The sequence below is a fragment of the Rattus norvegicus genome, chromosome 13 (assembly GCF_036323735.1).
Source record: "Rattus norvegicus strain BN/NHsdMcwi chromosome 13, GRCr8, whole genome shotgun sequence".
Classification (NCBI taxonomy): Eukaryota; Metazoa; Chordata; class Mammalia; order Rodentia; family Muridae; genus Rattus; species Rattus norvegicus.
In genome coordinates this window covers 67,131,058-67,152,750 of record NC_086031.1, presented here as the reverse complement: position 1 = coordinate 67,152,750, position 21,693 = coordinate 67,131,058, and the positions used below count along the sequence as shown (strand labels likewise).

The window sequence follows — 21,693 nt, the reverse complement described above, 5'->3', positions numbered from 1 at the left end:
CAAACTATCCATCTAGGTATCAGGTGAGCAGGTACAAGAAAGGCATTTTCAGATGTGAAATGCAAATCCAAAATCCATGGAACATTTACCTCCAATCACACTTTCTCAGAAAGTTACTACACTGGGCTGGAGAGATGGCTCTGTGGTTAAGAGCATCGACTGCTCTTCCTGAGGTCCTGAGTTCAAATCCCAGCAACCACATGGTGGCTCACAACCATCCATAATGAGATCCGATGCCCTCTTCTGGTGTGTCTGAAGATGGCAATAGTGTACTTATATACAATAAATAAATCTTAAAAAAAAAAAGAAAGTTACTACAAGATGAAGAGAAAGACAAAGAGGAGAGTAAGAGGGAGAAGGAGAAAATCACTGTGCACAAGAAAGACTCAAGGCACAAGAACGGTGAGGTACGACAGAAGCAAACTTGGTCCCAAGTTGATGGCTGTGAAGCTCAGAGATTAGAGTTCCTCAGAAGATTTCAAGAGTGACATCTTGGGGTCATCTAACATGCCAAAGTGGACAGCTGTAATTCTGAATACTGTAAGAGGGTTTGAGAAAATGAATAATTAGTTTTCAATTGTATTAGTGATCTCTATTTCATACACACACTCACAGGATACACACAGACACACACTGAATTACTAAGTTTGATAAAAGAAAATTTTATAGTATGTAAAAATGACTGCTCTTGGTGTTTTAGGATCATGTGATTATAATAAAAACCTGAAGGTCTTTTAACAATATTTAATTAGTCTTATTTGTGTATACTTGTGAGTGCCCATATGTATGTCCATGTGCTGCATTTGAGGACAGAAGAGGACATAAGACCTCATAGAACTCAAGGTACACAGTTGTGAGTCACCATGTGGGTGCTGGGAACCAAATCTTCTGCTGGAACACCACATGTTCTTAATTACTGAACGATTTATCCACCCCTAACACCTAGCATATTAAATTACATCAGGGGAACAAGGTGATAGGAAGAATGTGTTTCCACATAGAAGGCCAAGGGAAGTGAGCTAACTTACTACCTTCTGTAATGAAGAGTTGGTTTTGAAGGGAAATATAAGGCAAAGAAAAGAAAGCAAGAAAGAAAGGAGGAATGCACGCTACTTAGAAACAAAGATACTAATACTGTGCCTCTGTACCCACCTTTAGGAGTGATGCATTGGGAGTGTTCGTTTTAATAAATCTTAGGTCACTGGACTCTTTCAACTATGTGCATGGACAATACGATAAAATAGGGGGCTCCCTTGATAATCACATCAAGTCTCTGAGAATATCTTGTAATAATGTAGAAATGGTGAATCTCTGGGAAGGAGAGGCAAGTGTTACAAGGGAAGTGCTTTGTTTTCCTAAGAAAAGCACCAAATGCCTTCCTGAGCTCACATACACATGAGTCACAAAGATTGATAAGCGATCCCTGTGGTGAGACCTGTGGGTTGCAACTGTCCAGGGCCTCACAGTAAGTCATTAGTATCAAATGTCTGTCTCTGAGGGCCAGTTCCAACTTCTCTCTCTACCCGGAGCTTACAGCTTAGTCTCAAGGCCAGTAGTTCCTGGGCAGCCATCCCTACCCTGGGATCTGCCTGCCCAGCACTCACATTTCTTATTTGGTTTGCAGTGGCTGAATTCTTTGGAAGATTCCTGGCTCATACAGAAGAGGGCTCCGGTGGCTATGATACAGAACCATGATCACTAGCTATGTGGGAGGTGAGTTCTTGTCCCCATTATTGTCCCAGAGACTCTTCTATGACCATCTGCAGTCTGCTCTGGTTGGATAGCTCGCCCAAACCCTGAGAACATATTATCTTATCATTCATGCCTGCCAAAGTCTCTAATCTGAGATGTAGGCTTAAGCTTTGTGGTCCCAAGGTCCTGCCTTATAGGGAGAGACAACTTGATTCTCTTGGCACGTTTTAAAAATGATGTTCTTAGGGGCAACATGCATCCAGAGCACTTCGGAGCCATGAAAACAAAAGAATTACAGACATTTTTCACCCAAGACTCTGTCAACCCAAGGAAGAAAGAAAAGGCCTTGAGATGTGCCATGGGCTAGGTGGTTTCCCGGTCCTTTTATACTTCTTTTGAAGACATCAGTGAGCTATAACCTCAGAACACACAGCTGCAGGCAGGAGCCTTCAGCCATCCCCTCTTGCCCCGTTTGTAGTCAGCACTACTACTCTGGCTCTCGGTGTTCGCAGCTCTCAAAAACTGATTATTTCCACACCAAAGGATCTGAACTTCCCAACGATGTAGACTCTCACAATGCTGGGCATAATTCTGGGGCCTCTTTCTATTTCTACCTCTTGCTTCCCTCAGATGATTTGCTGACAGCCTGGGGCATCTCTATCTGCTTTTAATGTCTCACAAATATGTCTGGGAACCCTGACAGATGATGCATAAATCTGTGGTGGACAGGCCATACAAACAGCAAGGATGAAAAGTTTCAGCACAGCCTGCACCCGTCTTCCAGCCCTAACACCTGCGTGTTGGTTTGAAGTAGACATGTCATCATTTAATTCCTGGGTCACACAGATCCCTTTGCACTGGGAATGAAGGAGATCTCTGTGAGGCACCATCACCATAACCAGCCACAGTGTAGTTTCTTGGAACACCGTTTTTTTTCAGAGTCTGAAGCAAAGGCTTGGCAGTAAGAACTTGCTGGAACAGGAAGGCCCTGCTTCTGTTTCTGACCCTGGAGATGTCACAGCAAACCACACATCAAGCAGCAGCTTTGATTAGCATGGACACAAGGGCCTTCGTGCAAACTTCCAGACCATATGAGGAGTGTCCGCCCTTTTTTAAACATAAGCCCTCTAAATGCCTATGTCTGGCCAAACAGTCCCAACAAGGAAATCAGCTTTGCCATTTCTACAAAACAGTCTCCTTCTTTCCTAATGTGCACACACCAGTGAGTGGGAACCTATAACTTTATGTCACAGCTTGGATTTGGTATCAATACTTCATCTTCTAGCAATCTCCCAGGGAGCTTTGCTGAGTCATTTCACCATAACTTAGGTAGCCACACTTCACTGTCCTCTTGGTTTATAAACTCATTTTGTTAGAGAGCAAATGGGCTTTGCTAATAGGCCCAAGGGCTGTCAGGAGGGCCCAAAGTGCTTAAGAGAGTTTGCCTTAGCAACGTCATGAGTCTTCCTGGCCTGTTTTTGTGAATTAGCCCTCCCTGTGGGAATGAGAGGAAGGAAAGAGAGAGAAAAGGAAAACCAAACCAAACCAAAACCCCTTTCCTTCCTATTGATGTCAAGACGTTCTCGAAGTCCAGTGGCAACGGTTTTCTAGTGACTCACCTGCTACCTACGTCTGGCTTTGCCTCTCCTTCCATGGAGGCTGAGCCGGCTGGTTACCTCCATTATCTGTTCTTGGACTGAGAGAGTTGGGTTCTATGACTGCACAGAATACTGATGACATCCTGAGTCTTCCCGGTGAGGAAGAGACCTCTTGCTAAGTTCTGGCTAAGGAGACATGCCTAGAAGCACGGAGTTCAACTTCTGGACTGGACTCTGACAGGGGCAGAGTCCTACAACTACCTGGATGGAGGGTGTATCCTGGGTGGTGAGGTATCTTGGATCCTACAACTAAGGGTAATTAATGCCTCCTGAGTTATGGAAAGGCGGGAAGAATCTGGGCTGTTAAGAGCTGTGGGACAGAGCCACTGCAGTGGCGCAGATTTCTGAGAAGAAACAGTTCCATTTGTGAAGCCTTAAGACTTGACCAGTATTGTTCCAGGTTCCAATTTAGTAATAGGATTCTTGTAATTAGCAACAACCATACCATTAGCTCTAGAGAGTCAGTGAGATTTTCAAGTCCCTTAATATCCTTGTCATTTCCATTAACTTCAATTCTAATTCTAACTGGAGTCCTGTGTGGTTGCCAGCCCCAGCTCTTGAAATCTTTGGTGCTCACGGACGGCAACACAGAGGATTCTGGCATGGTTACTACAAACAATTCATCGCCTCTACCAGACTTGAAATTGAGATAGGTAAGTTCTTAAATACGCACAGGACACAGAAGCATGCCTTTTGCAGTGTTTCTATGGCAGCCCACAGCCGAGCACGAACAGTACCTGCTTGCCTGCTGGAGAAGGCAAAAACGATGATGTCATCAAAGGTCCAGGTGTAGTCCTGGTGTGGCGGGTAGAAAGACAGCTTGTCCGAGGCCTCTTTCCTGAGGTCGATCAGGAAGGTGGAATGGACCATAGGGACGGGGAAGCAGCCCGTCCTCTTCCACTCTCTAATCTGAAGGTAGTCTGGGGTCCGCTTATAGAAGCCCTGGAAAAGAGCAAGTAGACAGACTGTGTCCTTAGAGGGTCCAGGCATCTGCACCCTCTAAGCCATCACAGGGCAATGGAAATCTCCAGCGTTGCCACTTGTATTACCATGAACCACACATTTCTAAATCAGCTCAAGAAATTAATCTGCACTTAAAATATAGAGGGGGTTTAATGCCCGGAATCATTTTGTTTCATTTATGTCGATTTAATACTTTCCCAAAGTGTAGTAGATATTGGCTTATGATTAAATATGAAGGACTAATATTAACAAGGAGGGGCCAGAGTGGGCAAGTATGGACACATGTTCTGGTCCAGGCCTCTGAGTTCAAGCCTTTCCTCAGGTCCTTCTAGGTGCTTTGCTGTGTCTCTTTCCTGCTGTGAAACAGGAACAGACAATATTATCTACCCCAGAGGTTTCTCTCATATAGTTAAGTAAGGTGGAACTATGAAATACTTGGAGCAACGTCTAGCATCGAGAAAGCATCAACCGGGACTGGGTAGCAATGAAATGACTATGTTACACTTGGCTAACATCTTTGAAATATACGTTATTCCACATATACATCCTGGTCTTTTTTTTTTTTATTCAGAGCTCTGCACTTTTGGGGGACCCCACCCCTTGCTTTAACGCTTCCTGTGGTGTGAGAGCACAGTTCAGCCTATCCTCTCAATTGGTTTTCAATAACGTTGATGTGTGACTCAATTTGCTTTCTATCCAAATGTAATTGTCCCTTCAACAAATGCTCATGGAGCTCCTGCTGTGATTGAGATAAATGGTGGAGAGTTAATAAACGATATGGCACAGGCTTAGCCCATGTGGTGTGTAAAGTCTTGTAGAGGACCTCTACTCAGTGGTGCCAGTCATAAAGACCATGAAAAAATTCCAATATATTTTACATTATGTAGAAGCTTTGAAGGGCATTTTTAAAACATACCGTAGGCGATACAGGCTCAGGGGCTGACTGGAAAGTTTGACAAAACTAGCGTGAAGCACACGGTGCCCACTGGATCCTCAAGGTCCTGAGTATTTAAGCATGCCTACTCTTTTATGGTGTGTTTCTGGTTGTGTTGTCGGCACCACACATCAGGCACTGTACCTTTGTCTACTTCTGTGATATACCTTTCGGGATGGAACAGTTCAGCTGACTACTAACCCCAACATCCCCTATAATAAGGACCACAAACTGGGACTTGGAAGATTTGAGTCTGTAATGGTTTGTATATGCTTGGGCCAGGGAGTGGCACTATTAAAAGACATGGCCCTGTTGGTGTAGGTGTGGCCTTGTTGGAGTAGGTGTGTCATTGTGGGTGTGGGCTTTAAGACACTCATCCTAGCTGCCTGGAAGCCAGTATCTGCTAGCAGTCTTCAGATGAAGATGTAGAATTCTCAGCTCCTCCTGCACCATGCCTGCCTGGATGCTGCCATGTTCCTGCCTTGATGATGATGGACTGAACCTCTGAACCTGTAAGCCAGCCCCAATTAAATGTTGTCCTTATAAGAGTTGCCTTGGTCATGGTGTCTGTTCACAGCAGTAAAACCATAACTAAGACAGAGTCTTAGATTCATCTTAATTCACCTTAGATTCACCGCCTACCAGCACGGGATCTTAGAGCATTGGCTTCTGCTAATGCTTCAGCCAATGAGAGTTCTTTAATGGATGTGGGGTGGGTGTGGTTCTTCAAGAGGCTCCCTGAGGACTGAAGTCAATACTGTTAGGAGTAATAGTGTCAGGATGAGAAACTTGGAAAATTTAGGTGGACGATGAATCATTTAGTATCCTGGGAGAGAGGATGGCAAGAAAAGAAGCAGAGGGCAAAAGAGAATCAACACGATTCACAAAGAGAGGTGTTTCCTTCTTCCAGAAGAACTGAAGTTTATTGGTAATAAGTCCTGTTCATTAGCCACACCATGCCGAGATCAGTCTGTTTTGGGTGTGTTTAAAGGCTCTGGAAAGTAGGCCTGCCTTGAGCTTATGAAGTCACTGGCCATTTCCAGTCCTGTCCAAGCTGAAAATGGTCTGGAATGGAAGAAACCCAAAACCAGATGGGGGAGGTTATAATTGGCCCAAGTTGCACAGAATTGAGTTTTGCTCTGCAAAATAAGTGAGCACATTTCTCCCACTTGCTTTTAATAAGGAACTAATAAGCTTGCAGGCTGCAGTCACCAGGATAACCTCCTCCCACCCCTGTTGCCGGTGGCAAAGCAGAACTCACCAGCAACAGGTCTCAAGTGGGCTGGCTTCGTGGAACTAATGGAGAGTTTACTCTAATTTAATAGAATGTTTTCTCCCAAGAAATGAATAAACTTTCTATCTATCAATGCGTCACCTCGTCAAAGTCAGGTAGATGGTAGGAATCATTCAAAAGCTCTTAGGACCATGTACTGGTTAGTTTTGTGTGTCAACTTGACACAAGCTGGAGTTATTACAGAAAAGGAGCCTCCGTTGTGGAAATGCCTTCATGAGACCAGCTGTAAGGTATTTTCTCAATTAGTGATCAAGGTGGGAGGACTCAGGCCATTGTGGGTGGTGCCGTCCCTGGGCTGGTAGTCTTGGGTTCTATAAGAGAGCAAGCTGAGCAAGCCAGGAGAAGCAAGCCAATAAGTAACATCCCTCCATGGCCTCTGCACAGCTCCTGCTTCCTGACCTGCTTGAGGTCCAATCCTGACTTCCTTTGGTGATTAATAGCAATTTGGAAGTGTAAGCTGGGTAAACCCTTTCCTCCCCAACCTGCTTCTTGGTCATGGTCTTTGTGCAGGAAGAGAAACCCTGATTCAGACAGACCAAGAAATATAATCACAATCAGTTATCTCTGGTCTAGTGCTAGTGCTATGTCAGGGCCACTGGTTCCTGCATTCTCAGGAGCTTGGCAAGCCCTCTGAGATGTTGGCAGGTTAAAATGTGTAAAAGCAAATGTCATGTTAACACTGATGATGACATGGTTTTTGAGACAAGGCTTTATAATGTAGTTTAAACTAGTCTTGTGTGTGTGTGTGTGTGTGTGTGTGTGTGTGTGTGTGTGTGTGTGTGGTGTATTAATTTCCCCTGAGATTGAACCCTTCTATCCTGCAGGGATAGGTAGCTGGAAGGTAAAAAACTCAAAATATTTTCAAGAAGTCCCTGAAGTGATCAGATTCACTAGGTACCTCCGTGCCAGGATAAGCAATTAATTCTGCTAGGAGTCATTCTCAGACTAGCCATCAGAACACATTTCCCCTTTATTACATTTTTGTCTTACAGGGATAGATTATATTGGCAAGTTTAATTTATGTGTCTAATTCACTAAGAACTGAAATAAAGCAATCATTGACATTTACTGCCTTTATTTAAAATTTAAGATTTTACTACAGAAAAAGAAGTGGTAGAAATTCGTATTTTTAACTTCAATCTTTTAAAAGCAAGCTTCTGTGTCCATTTCAATCATCAGAACTCTACGGAAATAAATTTGTTGATGTTTATCAAAAACCATGAGAATAAATTTTGACACAGTGATTCCACTTCTCAGGTGGTTTGAATAAAAAAGGCCTCCATGAACTCATTTTAAAATGTTGGATCCCCAGTTAGTGGAATTGTTAGAGAAGGATTAGGAGGTGTGGCCTCATTGGAGAAGGTGTATCACTAGGAGTGGGCTTTGAGGTTTCAAAAGCCTAATCCAAGCCCAGCCCCCCTGTCTTTCTTCTCTTCTCTTCTCTTCTCTTCTCTTCTCTTCTCTTCTCTTCTCTTCTCTTCTCTTCAGTTCTCTTCTCTTCTCTTCTCTTCTCTTCGGTTCTCTTCTCTTCTCTCTCCTTTCGCTCTGCATTCAATGTGTGGACCATATGAATTCTCAGCTACTGTTCTAGCACCATGCCTGCCTGGCACCATGTTCCCTCCATGATAACCATGTACTAAGACCTTGAAACTGTAAGCAAGCCCTTAATTAAATGCTATCTTTAAAAAGTTGCCTTGGTCAAGAATTGTCTTAAGGAAATCATGGATAGATGCAAAAAATTGTGCACCAATAACGATGGTTATTATAATTGCTAAAAGTGGTTGTAAACAACTTGAATGTTCAAAGTAAGGAAGTTTGAGTAAATTACAGATAATCTTTGGCGATGGTGCAGTCATTAAAGAAATGCAAGTTTCTATCTATGGTGTTGGTATAGTAGTAGGATGCATATTTTTTGGCTGTTAAACTTTTTAAAAATACTTTTTTGTACTTTTCTTCTGATGTGTTCTTATGTTGATATTTTAGTGGCAAGAAATTAATTAATCCCTGAACTGAATGAAAGGATAGAAACTCTCTTTATGTTTTAGTGGTTAATTGAAACTTCCAGCATTAAGCACTTTAGAACGTTTTGTTTGTAATAATGCTTACTGCACTGTAGTCTTTGATGTGGATTTACCTCCTTTCTTGGAAGCATTTGCTTCAGTGGCACACATGTGTCTAAAGAGGAGATGAGAAAGAGCGGGCAGCTGCTCACACGGTCCTGCATTCTCAACATTCATAGCTTCAGTTGGTTAATCAAAGGGTGTGCAGACTGTACAACCACTCTGGAAATCAGTCTGGAGGATCCTCAGAAAAACTGGATATTGAACTACCTAAGGACCCAGCTATACCTCTCTTGGGCATATACCCAAAATATGCTCCAACATACAACAAGGACACATGCTCCACTATGTTCATAGTAGCCTTATTTATAATAGCCAGAAGCTGGAAAGAACCCAGATGCCCTTCAACAGAGGAATGGATACAGAAAATGTGGTACATCTACACAATGGAGTACTAATCAGCTATCAAAAATGATGACTTCATGAAATTCATAGGCAAATGGATGGAACTGGAAAATATCATCCTGAGTGAGGTAACCCAATCACAAAAACACACACATGGTATGCACTCACTGATAAGTGGATATTAGCCCCAAAGCTCGAATTATCCAATATATAATCCATAGACCACATCGAGATCAAGAAGAAGGAAGACCAAAGTGCAGATGCTTTAGTCCTTCTTAGAAGGGGGAACAAAAATATTCATAGGAGGAAATATAGAGACAAAGTTTGGAGCAGAGACTGAAGGAATGACCATTCAGAGACTGCCTCACCTAGGGATCCAACCCATATACATACAGCCACCAAATTTAGTCACTATTGCTGATGCCAAGAAGTGTTTGCTGACAGGAGCCAGATATGGGTGTCTCCTGAGAGGCCTGAGCCCTACTGATACAGATGATGATGCTTGCCACTAAACATTGGACTGAACAAAGGCACTCCAATGGAGGAGTTAGAGAAAAGACTGAAGGAGCTGAAGGGGTTTGCAACCCTATTGGAAGAAAAACAATATCACTAGCCAGACCCCACCAGAGCTCCCACAGACTAAACCACCAACCAATGAGTACACATGGACAGACCCATGACTCCAGCCACATATGTAGCAGAGGATGGCATTGTCTAGCATCAATAGGAGGAGAAGCCCTTGGCCCTGTGAAGGCTCATTTCCCCAATGTAGAGGAATGCCAGGGCATTGAGGTGGGAGGGGGTGGGTAGGAGTGGGAGCATCCTCATAGAAGCAGGGGGAGGAAGGAGGGAGTATGGGAGGGGGAAAGGAGATAGCATTTGAAATGTAAGTACATAAAATATCCAAGAAAAATAAAATTTAAAACAAAAAGACTTGCCTGAGGTGTGATTCCACACCAGAAGTTAGAATACAGACCCCGGGACTCCAGCATGGGTGCCAGGATGGTTTTGTTTTCTGCAATCATTAGGTTCAGGGTCTGTGGATTAGTCAGGAAGTTGTCGACATCTATGAACTAGAAAAAGAGAAGGACAGGATCAGGGGAAAGGTTAGGGTTCAATGACTCAGCACAGCTAAAGGGTCACGAACTTATTCTGGGGCTGGTTCTCCCTCCTTAACAGCCATTACAGCTGGGAAGCTTTCAATCAGTCAGACATATTTAGTCTAACTTCCTGAGGTCAGCTCTGGGCTGTGAAGCAGTACTACACAGCGGGTACATAGAAAATCAACAGGATACAAGTTACAAGTTACACACTGGTAAGTGATATAAGCTCAAGATGTCAATGGTCCCTATGCTCCTACAGACTTGTGCAAACACATACCCAGTGCCCACCCTCAGTGTCCATCAGGAGACATATTTAGGGTTTTGACAGTAGTGTCAGAATGGACCATAGCAGATCCCCACTGCCATCACAATGTCACAAATGGGAATTTTGTTTAAATGTCATTTTATCAACCCATGCTAGTCAAGTATCATGTTTCTCAGCAGAGAAGTTCATGCCAGCATTGATTCATTTATAGAGACAGAATCAGATTCTGTCACAGTGAAATGTTTAATAAGGCCCAAACAATAGATTTTGTAATTTATTCAATCATAACTTACAAACAATCAGAAACATCATCAGTCAATTTGCTTATGAAAAAGTTTATAGTTCAGAGTTTGTAGATTTTATCAACATTTTACTTGTTGCATAATAACATTAACACTACAGTACAATTTTAAACTTTCTGTGAAGTTACATGGGTTGACAATGTTTCTAAAACATTACCAAGCTGACTTTTTCTGAGTGGTCAGGGGACTAGGGAGTGGCATTAGATCCTAGTGGCATCCACTTCCTACAGGAATCAGAGGCTGTGAATTCAGATGCCTGTAAGTGTAATGTGATAATATCGGTCTCCTTTCTACTGCCCTGTGGAGAACATATGCTCCACAAACCCATGGAGAAAAGGCTTCTGGGAGAAGGGCTGGTGGTCCTTTTCTCCTTTGTCAGGAGACATCCTTTCCAACTGAGGGGATTCATCGAGGGTGAGGGTGCTTGGACCTAGTCACCAATCCCCTTACTTGTTTGAAGCCTCTGTATCTCTTCAGGACTGTGACAGAACCTCCTCAGAAAGAGAAATTCTGTGTGAGAACCAGGCGGTGTCCAGGAAGACAAACAGGAGGTTCCATATCCCGGATCACCCAACGCATAAAAAGAGAGGTGTCAAACGTGCCCGGTTTGATTCTCATTTCATATAATCCTTTTCTTAGGTTCTTAAAATTCTTACAAAAGCCATTAAGACATTTCCTCTTGCTTCTCGCACTAAAATGACTCAGAGCTCCTTGTGCCTGTGATGATATGAAGCACACCTGACCATCCACACAACTCCCTGCAAAAGCATTCCAACGGGGATCTGAGGTGAGGGCAGGTGTTACATGCTTTCATCACAAGAATTGCCCCCTGAGCCTTTCCTGTGAAAGGGAGACCTAAACACAAAATCTTGTTTTGACCGCTCCCTGGGTACCACTTCTCGGTTGCAGATACATTTTTTTTTCTTCAGTTGTCAAGGAAATCAAGCATCTCTTTTTACCAGGATGTAGTCTGACCATTTTTCCCTCGCAGTTCGAAGGGCTGCCTGCCGCAGCTTCATGACGTGAGCAAACCGGGAGCTTGGCCAGTGCTTTGGTCCAATTTCATCAGGGTAAGACCTGAAAGAAGAATTCACAATCACTGAGCATCTGCACGGATGCAGCCCAGCCCTCGGTGCAATGACTCCTCCGTCACTCTAGGAACCGGGCACAAGAGACCAGGAAGCATCACCTCTATATCACAGATAAGCAGACTGGAACAATGAGAAATTAAGACATTTGTTTCCCATAAAGTATATGAGTGGGATTTCCTTCTCTTCCTCTATGGCCTCCTCCTCTTCTTTGATATGAGGGAGGTCTTACTATGTTGCTGAGGCTGATCTTGAATTCCTAGATTTAAGTATCCTCTTGCCCCAGCCTTCTAATTATAAAGTATATAATAGCTGCTGTGCCTGGCTTTTCTTCAGCAGGCTCTAATAAGTGCCTTATGAAGTAATCCTACTATTTTCCCCATTTCAAAGAGGACAATACTGACACAGAGTGACTAATGTTACAATAAATGACAACACCAGAAACTGTATCCAGGCAGTTACTCCCCAGAGCTTATATTCTTAGATCTTAATATATCTTATCAAGTATGAAAGTACAGGGTGAAGGTATGAGCATCTTACGAAAGTCAAAGGCTTAGATTACTTGTTGAAATCTCAGTAAACGATTTAATAAAGTTTAACACATTGACCTGTCTTGTGAGGAGAAAGAGCAGACACACAATGTTCTAGAGACTTCTTTTGACATTCATGAGACAGCTAGACTTAGTCTCCTAAACGGCCGCAAAGGGAAATGATTCAGTGCGTGTTCTAGATCCTTCTGAAAGCTCTTAGCTGAGGCGGACATGAGTGTCCCTCCAGCTGGCCACCATTTCACGATCTTGGAGGTGTGTGGGCAGTATGTTTGCCTTGACAAAGGAAAAGTCACAAAACACTGAGACTGTAACTATACAAATAAAACACGTACAACCCAGGAATTCTCTGGATTGTCTTCCTCAATTACTGTTTCAGTGGAAATTATTGAAATTCCTGTTTTTCTGACTATATTGCCAAAAATAATGCCTTATGAAATATTTTTCACACTGACCTTGGCATGTGATATATGAAGTAAATATCTGGCTACAGAGAACATATCTGGAAAGTGCCACAAAGTCTTTTTGCATGATATTTTAAAAATTAGGCTAAATTCCATCTAAGAAATACCCAAGGGGGGTTGGGGATTTATCTCAGTGGCACAGTGCTTGCCTAGGAAGCGCAAGGCCCTGGGTTCAGTCCCCAGCTCCGGAAAAAAAAAGAACCAAAAAAAAAAAAAAAAAAAAAAAAAGAAAAAGAAAAAGAAAAGAAAAGAAAAAAGAAATACCCAAGGGCAGTTTACAATCTTTTATAGTGTTCAAACTTAATTGATAAATTTGCTTAATATGTAGACCATAGACTTGGATTTTAGATATTATATATACAACTATTATGTGTGTTTATATATGTATATGACAGAGTCTAGAAGAATATATTTATTCTGCAATAACATTTGTTGATATTATTCTTCTATACATTTGGATTTTAATAAATGGCTTTTCTTGTGCAGAAATTGCAACTTGTATAAATCCTGAACCTGGAGTCATAGTTGCCTTGGGAACAAAATACATTTATTCTTTATTTTATTCACTTATGTGTTCATCCAGCAAGTTTTGATTTGGTGCCTTCTAAAAATACAGAGATGGGGGAAATAGAAAGCATTTGTATATTGTACCCCTTGCCAAAAGCTCACAGTTAATTCCGAAAAGCTTGAATAAATCACAGTTAATTAAGGCTAGCTCAATGTACTGTGTCAAAAGGACAGCATAGAAAATAAGCAATCGAAGTCAAAAGTTCTTTACACGTGAACACAATGGCCCCTTTCTCCGGCGTCTGTGACTTAGGATGATAGCTGGTTACAATGAAGAAAAACACTTCCAGGATGTGCCTCAGACGTGGGCGTTGGAAATCAACTTGACACTGTGGATAGAGTGTATTTTTTTGCGGGGAAGAGCAGGAAATGTGGGAATCTTGGATGTATGTCTCAGGGGTTTGGACTTTGTCCTGTATGTATACGAGATCTATCTGAGTCTTTGTAATATAAAGAAATGAAGCTCATATCTTAGGAAGACCTCCCTGGTGGTATGATGCTGTGATGGTTGATCTTGACGACTCCAACTTGATTGGCCTGAGAGACACCAAGGGGATCGATAAACTGCAGGTGTGTGTCTGTGTGTGCCTTTCTAGAGATGACTGGCACGGGGACCCGCCAGGGTTAGGGAAAACCCACTCTAAATGTGGGTGACACTGTAATAGATGGGATCCTAGGCAGAACAAAGGTCAAAAGAGGGAAAGGCCAGACAGCACAAGCAGACTCGCTACTGAGCATGCGCTGACTCCCGTTACCACGCCTTTGGCTCCTTCCATCTTCCAATGGCGCTGCAAATAAATAAGCCTGTAGGTGTTCCCAGGCCTTCAGCTGCGGCTGTAAGTTCACTTTCCTTGTCCTAAGGCTTACAGCTTCAGGGATTGAGAAGCTCCTGGCTGTCTAGCATGCAGACAGATGTTGGATCGTCTGTTCTCCAGTCCATAAACCAGTCTTTAAAAAACCACCAATATGTAATATTCTCTGTATCTACACTTGTTTATTAACTATAAATGCACTTTCTCAAGAGAATCGAGGCTAACATTAGTGTGTGCGGCTGACTTGGAGCTGGAAATGACTAAGAAATTTCTATGTGAAGAGTGAAACAGCCTATATATCCATCACTAGAATATTGGCTAAATAATCACATTATATGACAGGTACCATGCAGTTCAGAGTGAGTTAGCGCCCTGAATGGTTGCTTTGCGATAACCTTCAAGACATAACTTAAAAGTAAGGTATGTACGGAAGATTTATAAACTTTCACCACGATTTCTTGAAAATAAACCAGTCCATCCTAATAGAGCAATAAATAGAATCAATATTTAAAACATATACCATCATTATAATTTATAATCTGTTGACAACAGCTTGGCTGGCAGCCCAGGAGCACAGAAAATGTGCAGATCTATTAATAGAAGAAAAGGCCACATTTGCAGCTCAGATGCAGAAAGGATAGCAGTGAAAATCCTCGTGCACCCCCCTGGGGCTGGAAGCTCTGATGGCTGGAGAAGGAGCAAAGGAGGGAGAAGAGCTTCCGTCTCTCCCCGTTACTCACTCTGGCTCATCCATAGGCCTCCACTCCACATAGTGATACAGACGCTGCACGTTTTTCAGCCACTCCCTGAGTATCTCCGTTGTATTGTCCACGTTGTGATCGGTGGCTGCCCTGCATGAGGAAAAAAAGCAAAATATGATTCAGTCATGACATCCGGAGGAAGAGGAGGAAGAGGGGGAGGGGGAGGTGGAGGGGGAGGGGGAGGAGGAGGGAGGGGGAAAGAAAGAAAAAGAAAGAAAGAGAGAAAAGAAAAGAAAAAAAGAGAAAGGAAGGAAGGAAGGGGAAGGACAGGACAGGAAAGCAAAGGAAAGGAAAAGAAAAGAAGGTTAACTAAAAGAGAACTTTTAGTTCTGGATGGGTGGGGTCGGCGGAGGTATATAGAAAGTAATTCTCTCATGGACCACACTAGACAGGACCTTGTAGTGAGAGTGAAGGCTTTATCATTTTCATGTCATCAGAACACAAAGCAAGACTCAGCCAACTGTTGACTCCACATGTGGTTTTATCAATAAACACACGACAGTGCTAAGCCCCGCTAAGTACGAAATGAATTAACCTAGAGAAAGTAAGGCTGCTATCTAAGACACAATCTCTAACCTCGAATACTTACAAGATTGGAGTGGTTTTTCTTCTTTTTCTCCCAACATAATATTTTTATTGATTTTCTTCAAATTCCATACATTATTTTCATTTCAAATCAAATTTTAAATCCCAACAAAATATGTAGTCAGGACTGCTTTAGTTATTTATGTGAAGGAGAAATAACAGTGATATTTTCAAATATAAAAACCTGAAGCCTAAGGCAGCTTTGCCTATTCGGAATTAGCTTTTCCATCCCTTACACAAAGTAGAGTGTTTGAAACATCTTTCAAATGATATATGAAAAGGTATAGCTGTTCTAACTAGGAAGTTGAACTAGCATATACACTTAAAGAGGGACTTTTAGGGCCTGGAGAGATGGCTCAGCTCTTAACAGGATTTGCCGTACAATCGTGATGACCAGAGTTCAGATCCCAGTCCCCATATAATGAGTCAAGTATCCCATAAGTGCTGGTAACTCTGACTCCAAAAGATCTGAGACCTTCTTCTGGCTTCTATGTAAGCACAAGTGCATATAGACATGCGGTTATATATGCAGACAAATAGACAGACAGACACATATAAATGGATTTTTTTAAAAGGAAGCTGAAGTAGCTTTTAAAACCAAAACTATTTTCAAGTTATATTTCAAAATAAAACCTAGTTTTGTACTGTAGGTGATATTTGCAACTTGTCAGCACAAATAAACTAAAAGGAAAGAAAGAAGGAATTGGGTGGGAGAGGGAAGGAAGATTGAAAAGCGAGGGACTGAGAAAAAAAGAGTCATGGGCAGAGAGACAGGTCTGACCAGGTCTGACACCCTTAAAAGGTAGAAAACGTCTAGAACTTATTAGCAGTTGAGCTGCTCCTCCGTGGGGACTGCCAGCAGCTGGCCCCTGGGGGGACGCAGCCTTGACAGGAGCAGAGGGAAAGACCTGAACGATAAGCACTTTGCCATATATGGCAATGTCAGAAAATGCCTTTCTGCTAAGCCTGGACCACAGTGGATTTCTTGTTATATTCACTGGGGGTTTTGTTCCAAGAGGAATAGAAAAAAAACTTTAAGACACAGAATGTCCAGGAGTGTTCAAGAATGAAATAAGTTGCTAGATAAAAGCATAGCAAATAGGGAATACATTTCTGTAAAATATTAAATAACTGGTGGCCGTGAGACTCTAAGTGGTAGGTATGGAGAATGGAGGCCTACAGCCAATATTTGAAAAAGCTTGTTTGAAATAGATAAGTCAAAAAAACATTTAATTTAAGACTGGCTTTATTGATTTATTTTACACAAGGCTAGTGAGATTCTGGTTGAGTATTAACAAGGTTTTCCAGAAGTTTCTTATAATTTTATAGTGTGAGAAAAAGGATATCAAAATTTTACTTTTTTTGCCAAGAAAGCAAATATACTAAAAATTGTAAAAATTAACTACCTTGGTACAGAAATTCTATAAGTCTGCAAATTCTAGCCATGTTCCTCAATGTAAGTTTCAGAATATCTTCTGACTTTTCTCTTGATGAAAACCCTGATACTAAAACTGGAATGAGTATTATAATTCCAGGGTATGTCTTCAATTATGGTTATCTTAAGAGCTCACAAAGGCATGCTAAAATAATCTAAGGACAGAGATATTGAGGATAAACTCATTACTCCAATAAAATCAAATCAATGTAGAAAAGGCAAAATTAGGGCGTTAAACAAGTGGTCCTCCTAATACTGCAACTTTTTAATACGGTCCCTTATGTTGTGGTGACCCCGTAATCATACAATTATTTTCATTGCTACTTTACTTTTGCTACTGTTATGAATTGTGATGTAACTATCTGACATGCAGGATATCTGATCTGTGACCCCCTCCCAAAGGGGTCATGACCCACAAATTGAGAACAGCTACAAACAGATGTACATGCTAGCATTTGAATAAACGGCACAGATGTATGTTACAGAGCTCGTTGATTTTTCTGCATCTAATTGTGTCAAGGAATTTCAGCGTTATTGGTGAATAAACTCATAAAAGCATTCGACAGTGAAAAGTTTAACCCCCAGTGTGAAGCATCACGGCCTCCTAACAGACATTCTAATTGATTAAAATTTCGTTGAAGTACATAGACTTGGGGTCTGGTTTATCTTGGTGTGTGATGTTTCCTAGTTGCAAGTGTGTTTTTTTCCTCTTAATTACAAAGTTCGTCAAAGCAGACACTTGAATTAAAAGCAGGCTTATTAAAAACATCACTCAAAGGGTAAGAGCATCGGGGGCCAACCGTTTGGCACTTTCAAGTGTCTTCTCCCCCCCCCCCCCCCGGAGCTGGGGACCGAACCCAGAGCCTTGCATTCGCTAGGCAAGTGCCCCCCCCCCCCGGAACTGAACCCAGAGCCTTGCACTCGCTAGGCAAGCGCACTACCGCTGAGCTAAATCCCCAGTCCCTCAAGTGTCTTCTTGAAAGTGGGCCAGAAGCAGCTCCTTTCTTCACGAGGTCTAGAAGACACAGCCACTCACAGTGCCCCTGTGCTGCCGAGAGAGGGAGAGGTGCTGTGTGACGTGGTGGAGTAGTGTGGGATACTAGGAGTATCTGAGGACAGAGACTGGCTTATAAGAGGCAGCAAACAACTGAGGAGTTAAGAAATAGTTCCAAGGGAGGCACAGAACTGCTTGTGTTTGTGCCAAGAACCGAAGCATAGCAATTAGAATCAACCCACTGGGCCACGGGGCCATAGGCTACCACTGCCCTGTGGAACAGGTAGCCACAAAGAGTGCTAGGAGCATCAAGCCACTCTCTCATGAAATGGAGCATACGTAGAGTCATTCCTGTACCAGAATTAGATTTATAGAATAGAATTCTTCACTAGAATTCCATTAGTTTTCTTTCTTTCTTTTTTTTTTTTTTACTCATCTTTCTTGGTTGTTTCTTTGTCACACAGGACTTACATTCTCTTTGTCCTCTTTGCATATGGAGGTGTTGAAAAAATATTGTTATGAGAGGAAATACAGGTTTCTGGTCTGCAGATGCATCAATCCCCAAATCTGCCTAGACATCCACTGCTATCGTGGGAGGGTGGTTGCACGGACTCTACAGAGATACCTACGTGCAACTAAAAATAGAAGCACAGAGTTAAAGCAGGCCCACAGTTCCTTCCAGTGGGCAGGGTTCCCTTTGTTCTCAGACTTCCGCAGAAAAGGACAACTTCCTGGCTGCAGCTGAGGGAGAAGCTTTTCCTCTGGCCTTTGATGTTCTGGGTCCATCTCTCCTACAGCAGGTCCCAGAGGGAGAAGGGTGCTGCTGGATCAATCCAGCCCAGGGAGGAAGCCTTTCATCTCCCACCAAGGCCTCCCTGGTCTCTTGGACAAAGCCAGATGCACAGACAGACAGGTCTGACTACAGCTTTTCTGTTCCCATACAAATAATGCTTCTGTGTATTCACAATAATGAAAGCGCGTGGGTTCAGGGATCTCCAGACAGGCTGGAACAGGAGAGAGGTACCGAAGGCTTCCTGTGGGTTTCCTGGAAGAAACACGAGGCTTCTGTTAATGGGTCTATTTTTATAGTCCTGTGGGTTATGTACCAGTGAGGGGCATGTTCCATCACAAGAATCCATAAGGTACTGAGTACAAAGACATCCAACTGAGGTGCTTTTCATCAAGCTAGTGTCTCAAGCGAGCACAGCGCATGTGTGAATCCCCTTAGGAGAAGCTGAGGCTCTCTGAGTCTTTGCTTATCTTGAGTGCTCCATCATCAGATCCAAATGGAAAGTGAGAATTCCTAGAGTCTTTTATCCTTTGGTCAGACAGATCAGGAAAGGTACCCAGAGGAGGAATGGGGCATCTCTCAGACACGGAAGAAAACCAATGACGTGGGTTGGGATGCGGCTCAATGGTAGAACACTTCCATAGCATATAAATGGCTCTGGATTTAATCCCCTGCATCAAGGGAATAAGATTGTTCCAAGGAAACAACACCACATACCCACCATGATGCAACAGGTAGCTGGCCCCCTGGACAGGCATTCCACAAATAATCTGTGGCCACCAAACCAGACACTGTCCACAAAAACACGGACGTGGTGCTGGGGTCTAAACGTTCCTCTGAAGGAAGGTGAGACTTAGGGCCAATGGGATCACATAAGACTCTGGGCCACTAGAAGGCTGTTCACTCAAGAGGGTGGGCAGGCCTTAGAAGGAAGGCAAGCCTTACGGGGGGCTCCTCCTGCTATTCCAGGGTGCAGCAGCGAGCTACCATCTACAGGGCAGAGGGGGAGCCCTTCTCAGGCACCAGCTCTACCAGCAACTTGATCTTGAACTTCCCAGGCTCCAAAACCAAGGCTTTTGCTTACAAATGATGTAATCTAAGATATTTTGTTACAGTAGCTCAAAATAAGACGCGCGCTTATGGGAAAGCGGGTTCTTGACCTTTCATCTTTGTCCCCCAATCTCTCTGAATTACAGTAGGGGGAAAGGGGAGCTCAGACCCTTCTGAGATTCAACCCTGAGAAAATGGTGCTTGAGCTTCACTAATTTTCATTAAGATCAGAGTTTCACTTCTGAAGGCCACTGCCTTAGGTTTCTACTGTTACAGTAAATACCACCACTAAGAGCAACTCGGGGAGGAGAGGGCTCATCTCAGCTTGTAATACTTGGGGCATACTTCATAACTGAGGGGAGTCAGCTCAAGAACCTGGGAGAAACTGAAGAAGAGGTCATGGAGGAACATGACTTACTGAGTTGCTTCTCATGACTTCCTCAGCTCCTTTCTTAAAAAACTCAGGACTGTCCAGGGTGATAGCCCCCTCCACAGGTTGGGCGCACTCACTTAAATCCAACACATGGGCACTGGGGAAAATTTCCTGAACAGAACACCAGTGGCTTATGCTCTAAGACCAAGAATCAACAAATGGGATCTCATAAAACTGCAAAGCTTCTGTAAGGCAAAGGACACTGTCATTTGGACAAAATGGCAAACAACAGACTGGGAAAAGATCTTTACCAATCCTATATCTGATAGAGAGCTAATATCCAATATATACAAAGAACTCAGGAAGTTAGACTCCAGAGAATCAAATAACCCTATGAAAAAATAGGCTACAGAGCTAAACAAAAAATTCTCCGCTGAGGAATATTGAATGGCTGAGAAGCACCTAAAGAAATGTTCAACATCCCATCAGGGAAATGCAAATCAAAACAATCCTGAGATTCCACCTCACACCAGTCAGAATGGTTAAGATCAAAAACTCAGGTGACAGCAGATGCTGGAGAGGATGTGGAGAAAGAGGAACACTCTCCATTTTTGATGGGATTGCAAGTTGGCACAACCACTCTGGAAATCAGTCTGGAGGTTCTTCAGAAAATTGGATATAGTACTACCTGAGGACCCAGCTACCTTTCCTGGGCCAAAAGATGCCCCAACATATAACAAAGACACTATGTTCATAGCAGCCTTATTTATAATAGCCAGAAGCTGGAAAGAACCCGGATGCCCTTCAACAGAGGAATGGATACAGAAAATGTGGTACATCTACACAATGGAATACTACTCAGCTATCAAAAACAACGACTTCATGAAATTCTTAGGCAAATGGATGGGACTAGAAAATATCATCCTGAGTGAGGTAACCCAATTACAGAACAAAACGAAACAAACAAAAACCCACACATGGTATGCAGTCACTGGTAAGTGGATATTAGCCCAAAAGCTCGCATTACCCAAGATACAATTCAGAGACCACATGAAGCTGAAGGAGAAGGAAAACCAACGTGAAGATGCTTCAGTCCTTCTTAGAAGGGGGAACAAAAATATTCATAGGAGGAAATATGGAGACAAAGTTTGGAGCAGAGACTGAAGGAAAGGCCATCCAGAGACTGCCTCATCTGATCCATCTCATATACAGCCACCAAACACAGACAATATCATTGATGCCAAGAAGTGCATGCTGACAGAAGCCTGATACAGCTGTCTCCTGAAAGGCTCTGCCAGAGCATGACAACTACAGAGGTGGATGCTTGCCGCCAACCATTGGACTGAGCATGGGGTCCCCCCAATGGAGGACATAGAGAAAGGACTGAAGGAGATGAAGGGATTTGCAACCCCATTAAGAACAACAATGCCAACTAACCAGAGCTCCCAGGGACTAAACCACCATCCAAAGAGTACACATGGACAGATCCATGGCTTCAGTTGCATATGTAGCAGAGGATGGCCTTCCTGGGCACCAATGGGAGGAGAAGC

At 42.9% G+C, this 21,693-nt stretch overlaps 1 protein-coding gene across 1 annotated transcript in view; it reads right to left on the bottom strand.

Moving 5' to 3' along the window:
- Colgalt2 (collagen beta(1-O)galactosyltransferase 2) overlaps window positions 1-21,693 on the bottom strand; it is a 104,644-nt gene that overhangs the window by 25,444 nt on the left and 57,507 nt on the right. Inside the window, exons 2-5 of the mRNA NM_001427297.1 lie at window positions 14,896-15,006; window positions 11,636-11,753; window positions 9,945-10,079; window positions 4,088-4,292 (exon numbers count right to left, since the gene is read on the bottom strand). Of these exons, the coding sequence (NP_001414226.1) occupies window positions 4,088-4,292; window positions 9,945-10,079; window positions 11,636-11,753; window positions 14,896-15,006 (569 nt within the window). The remainder of the gene's footprint in view (window positions 1-4,087; window positions 4,293-9,944; window positions 10,080-11,635; window positions 11,754-14,895; window positions 15,007-21,693) is intronic.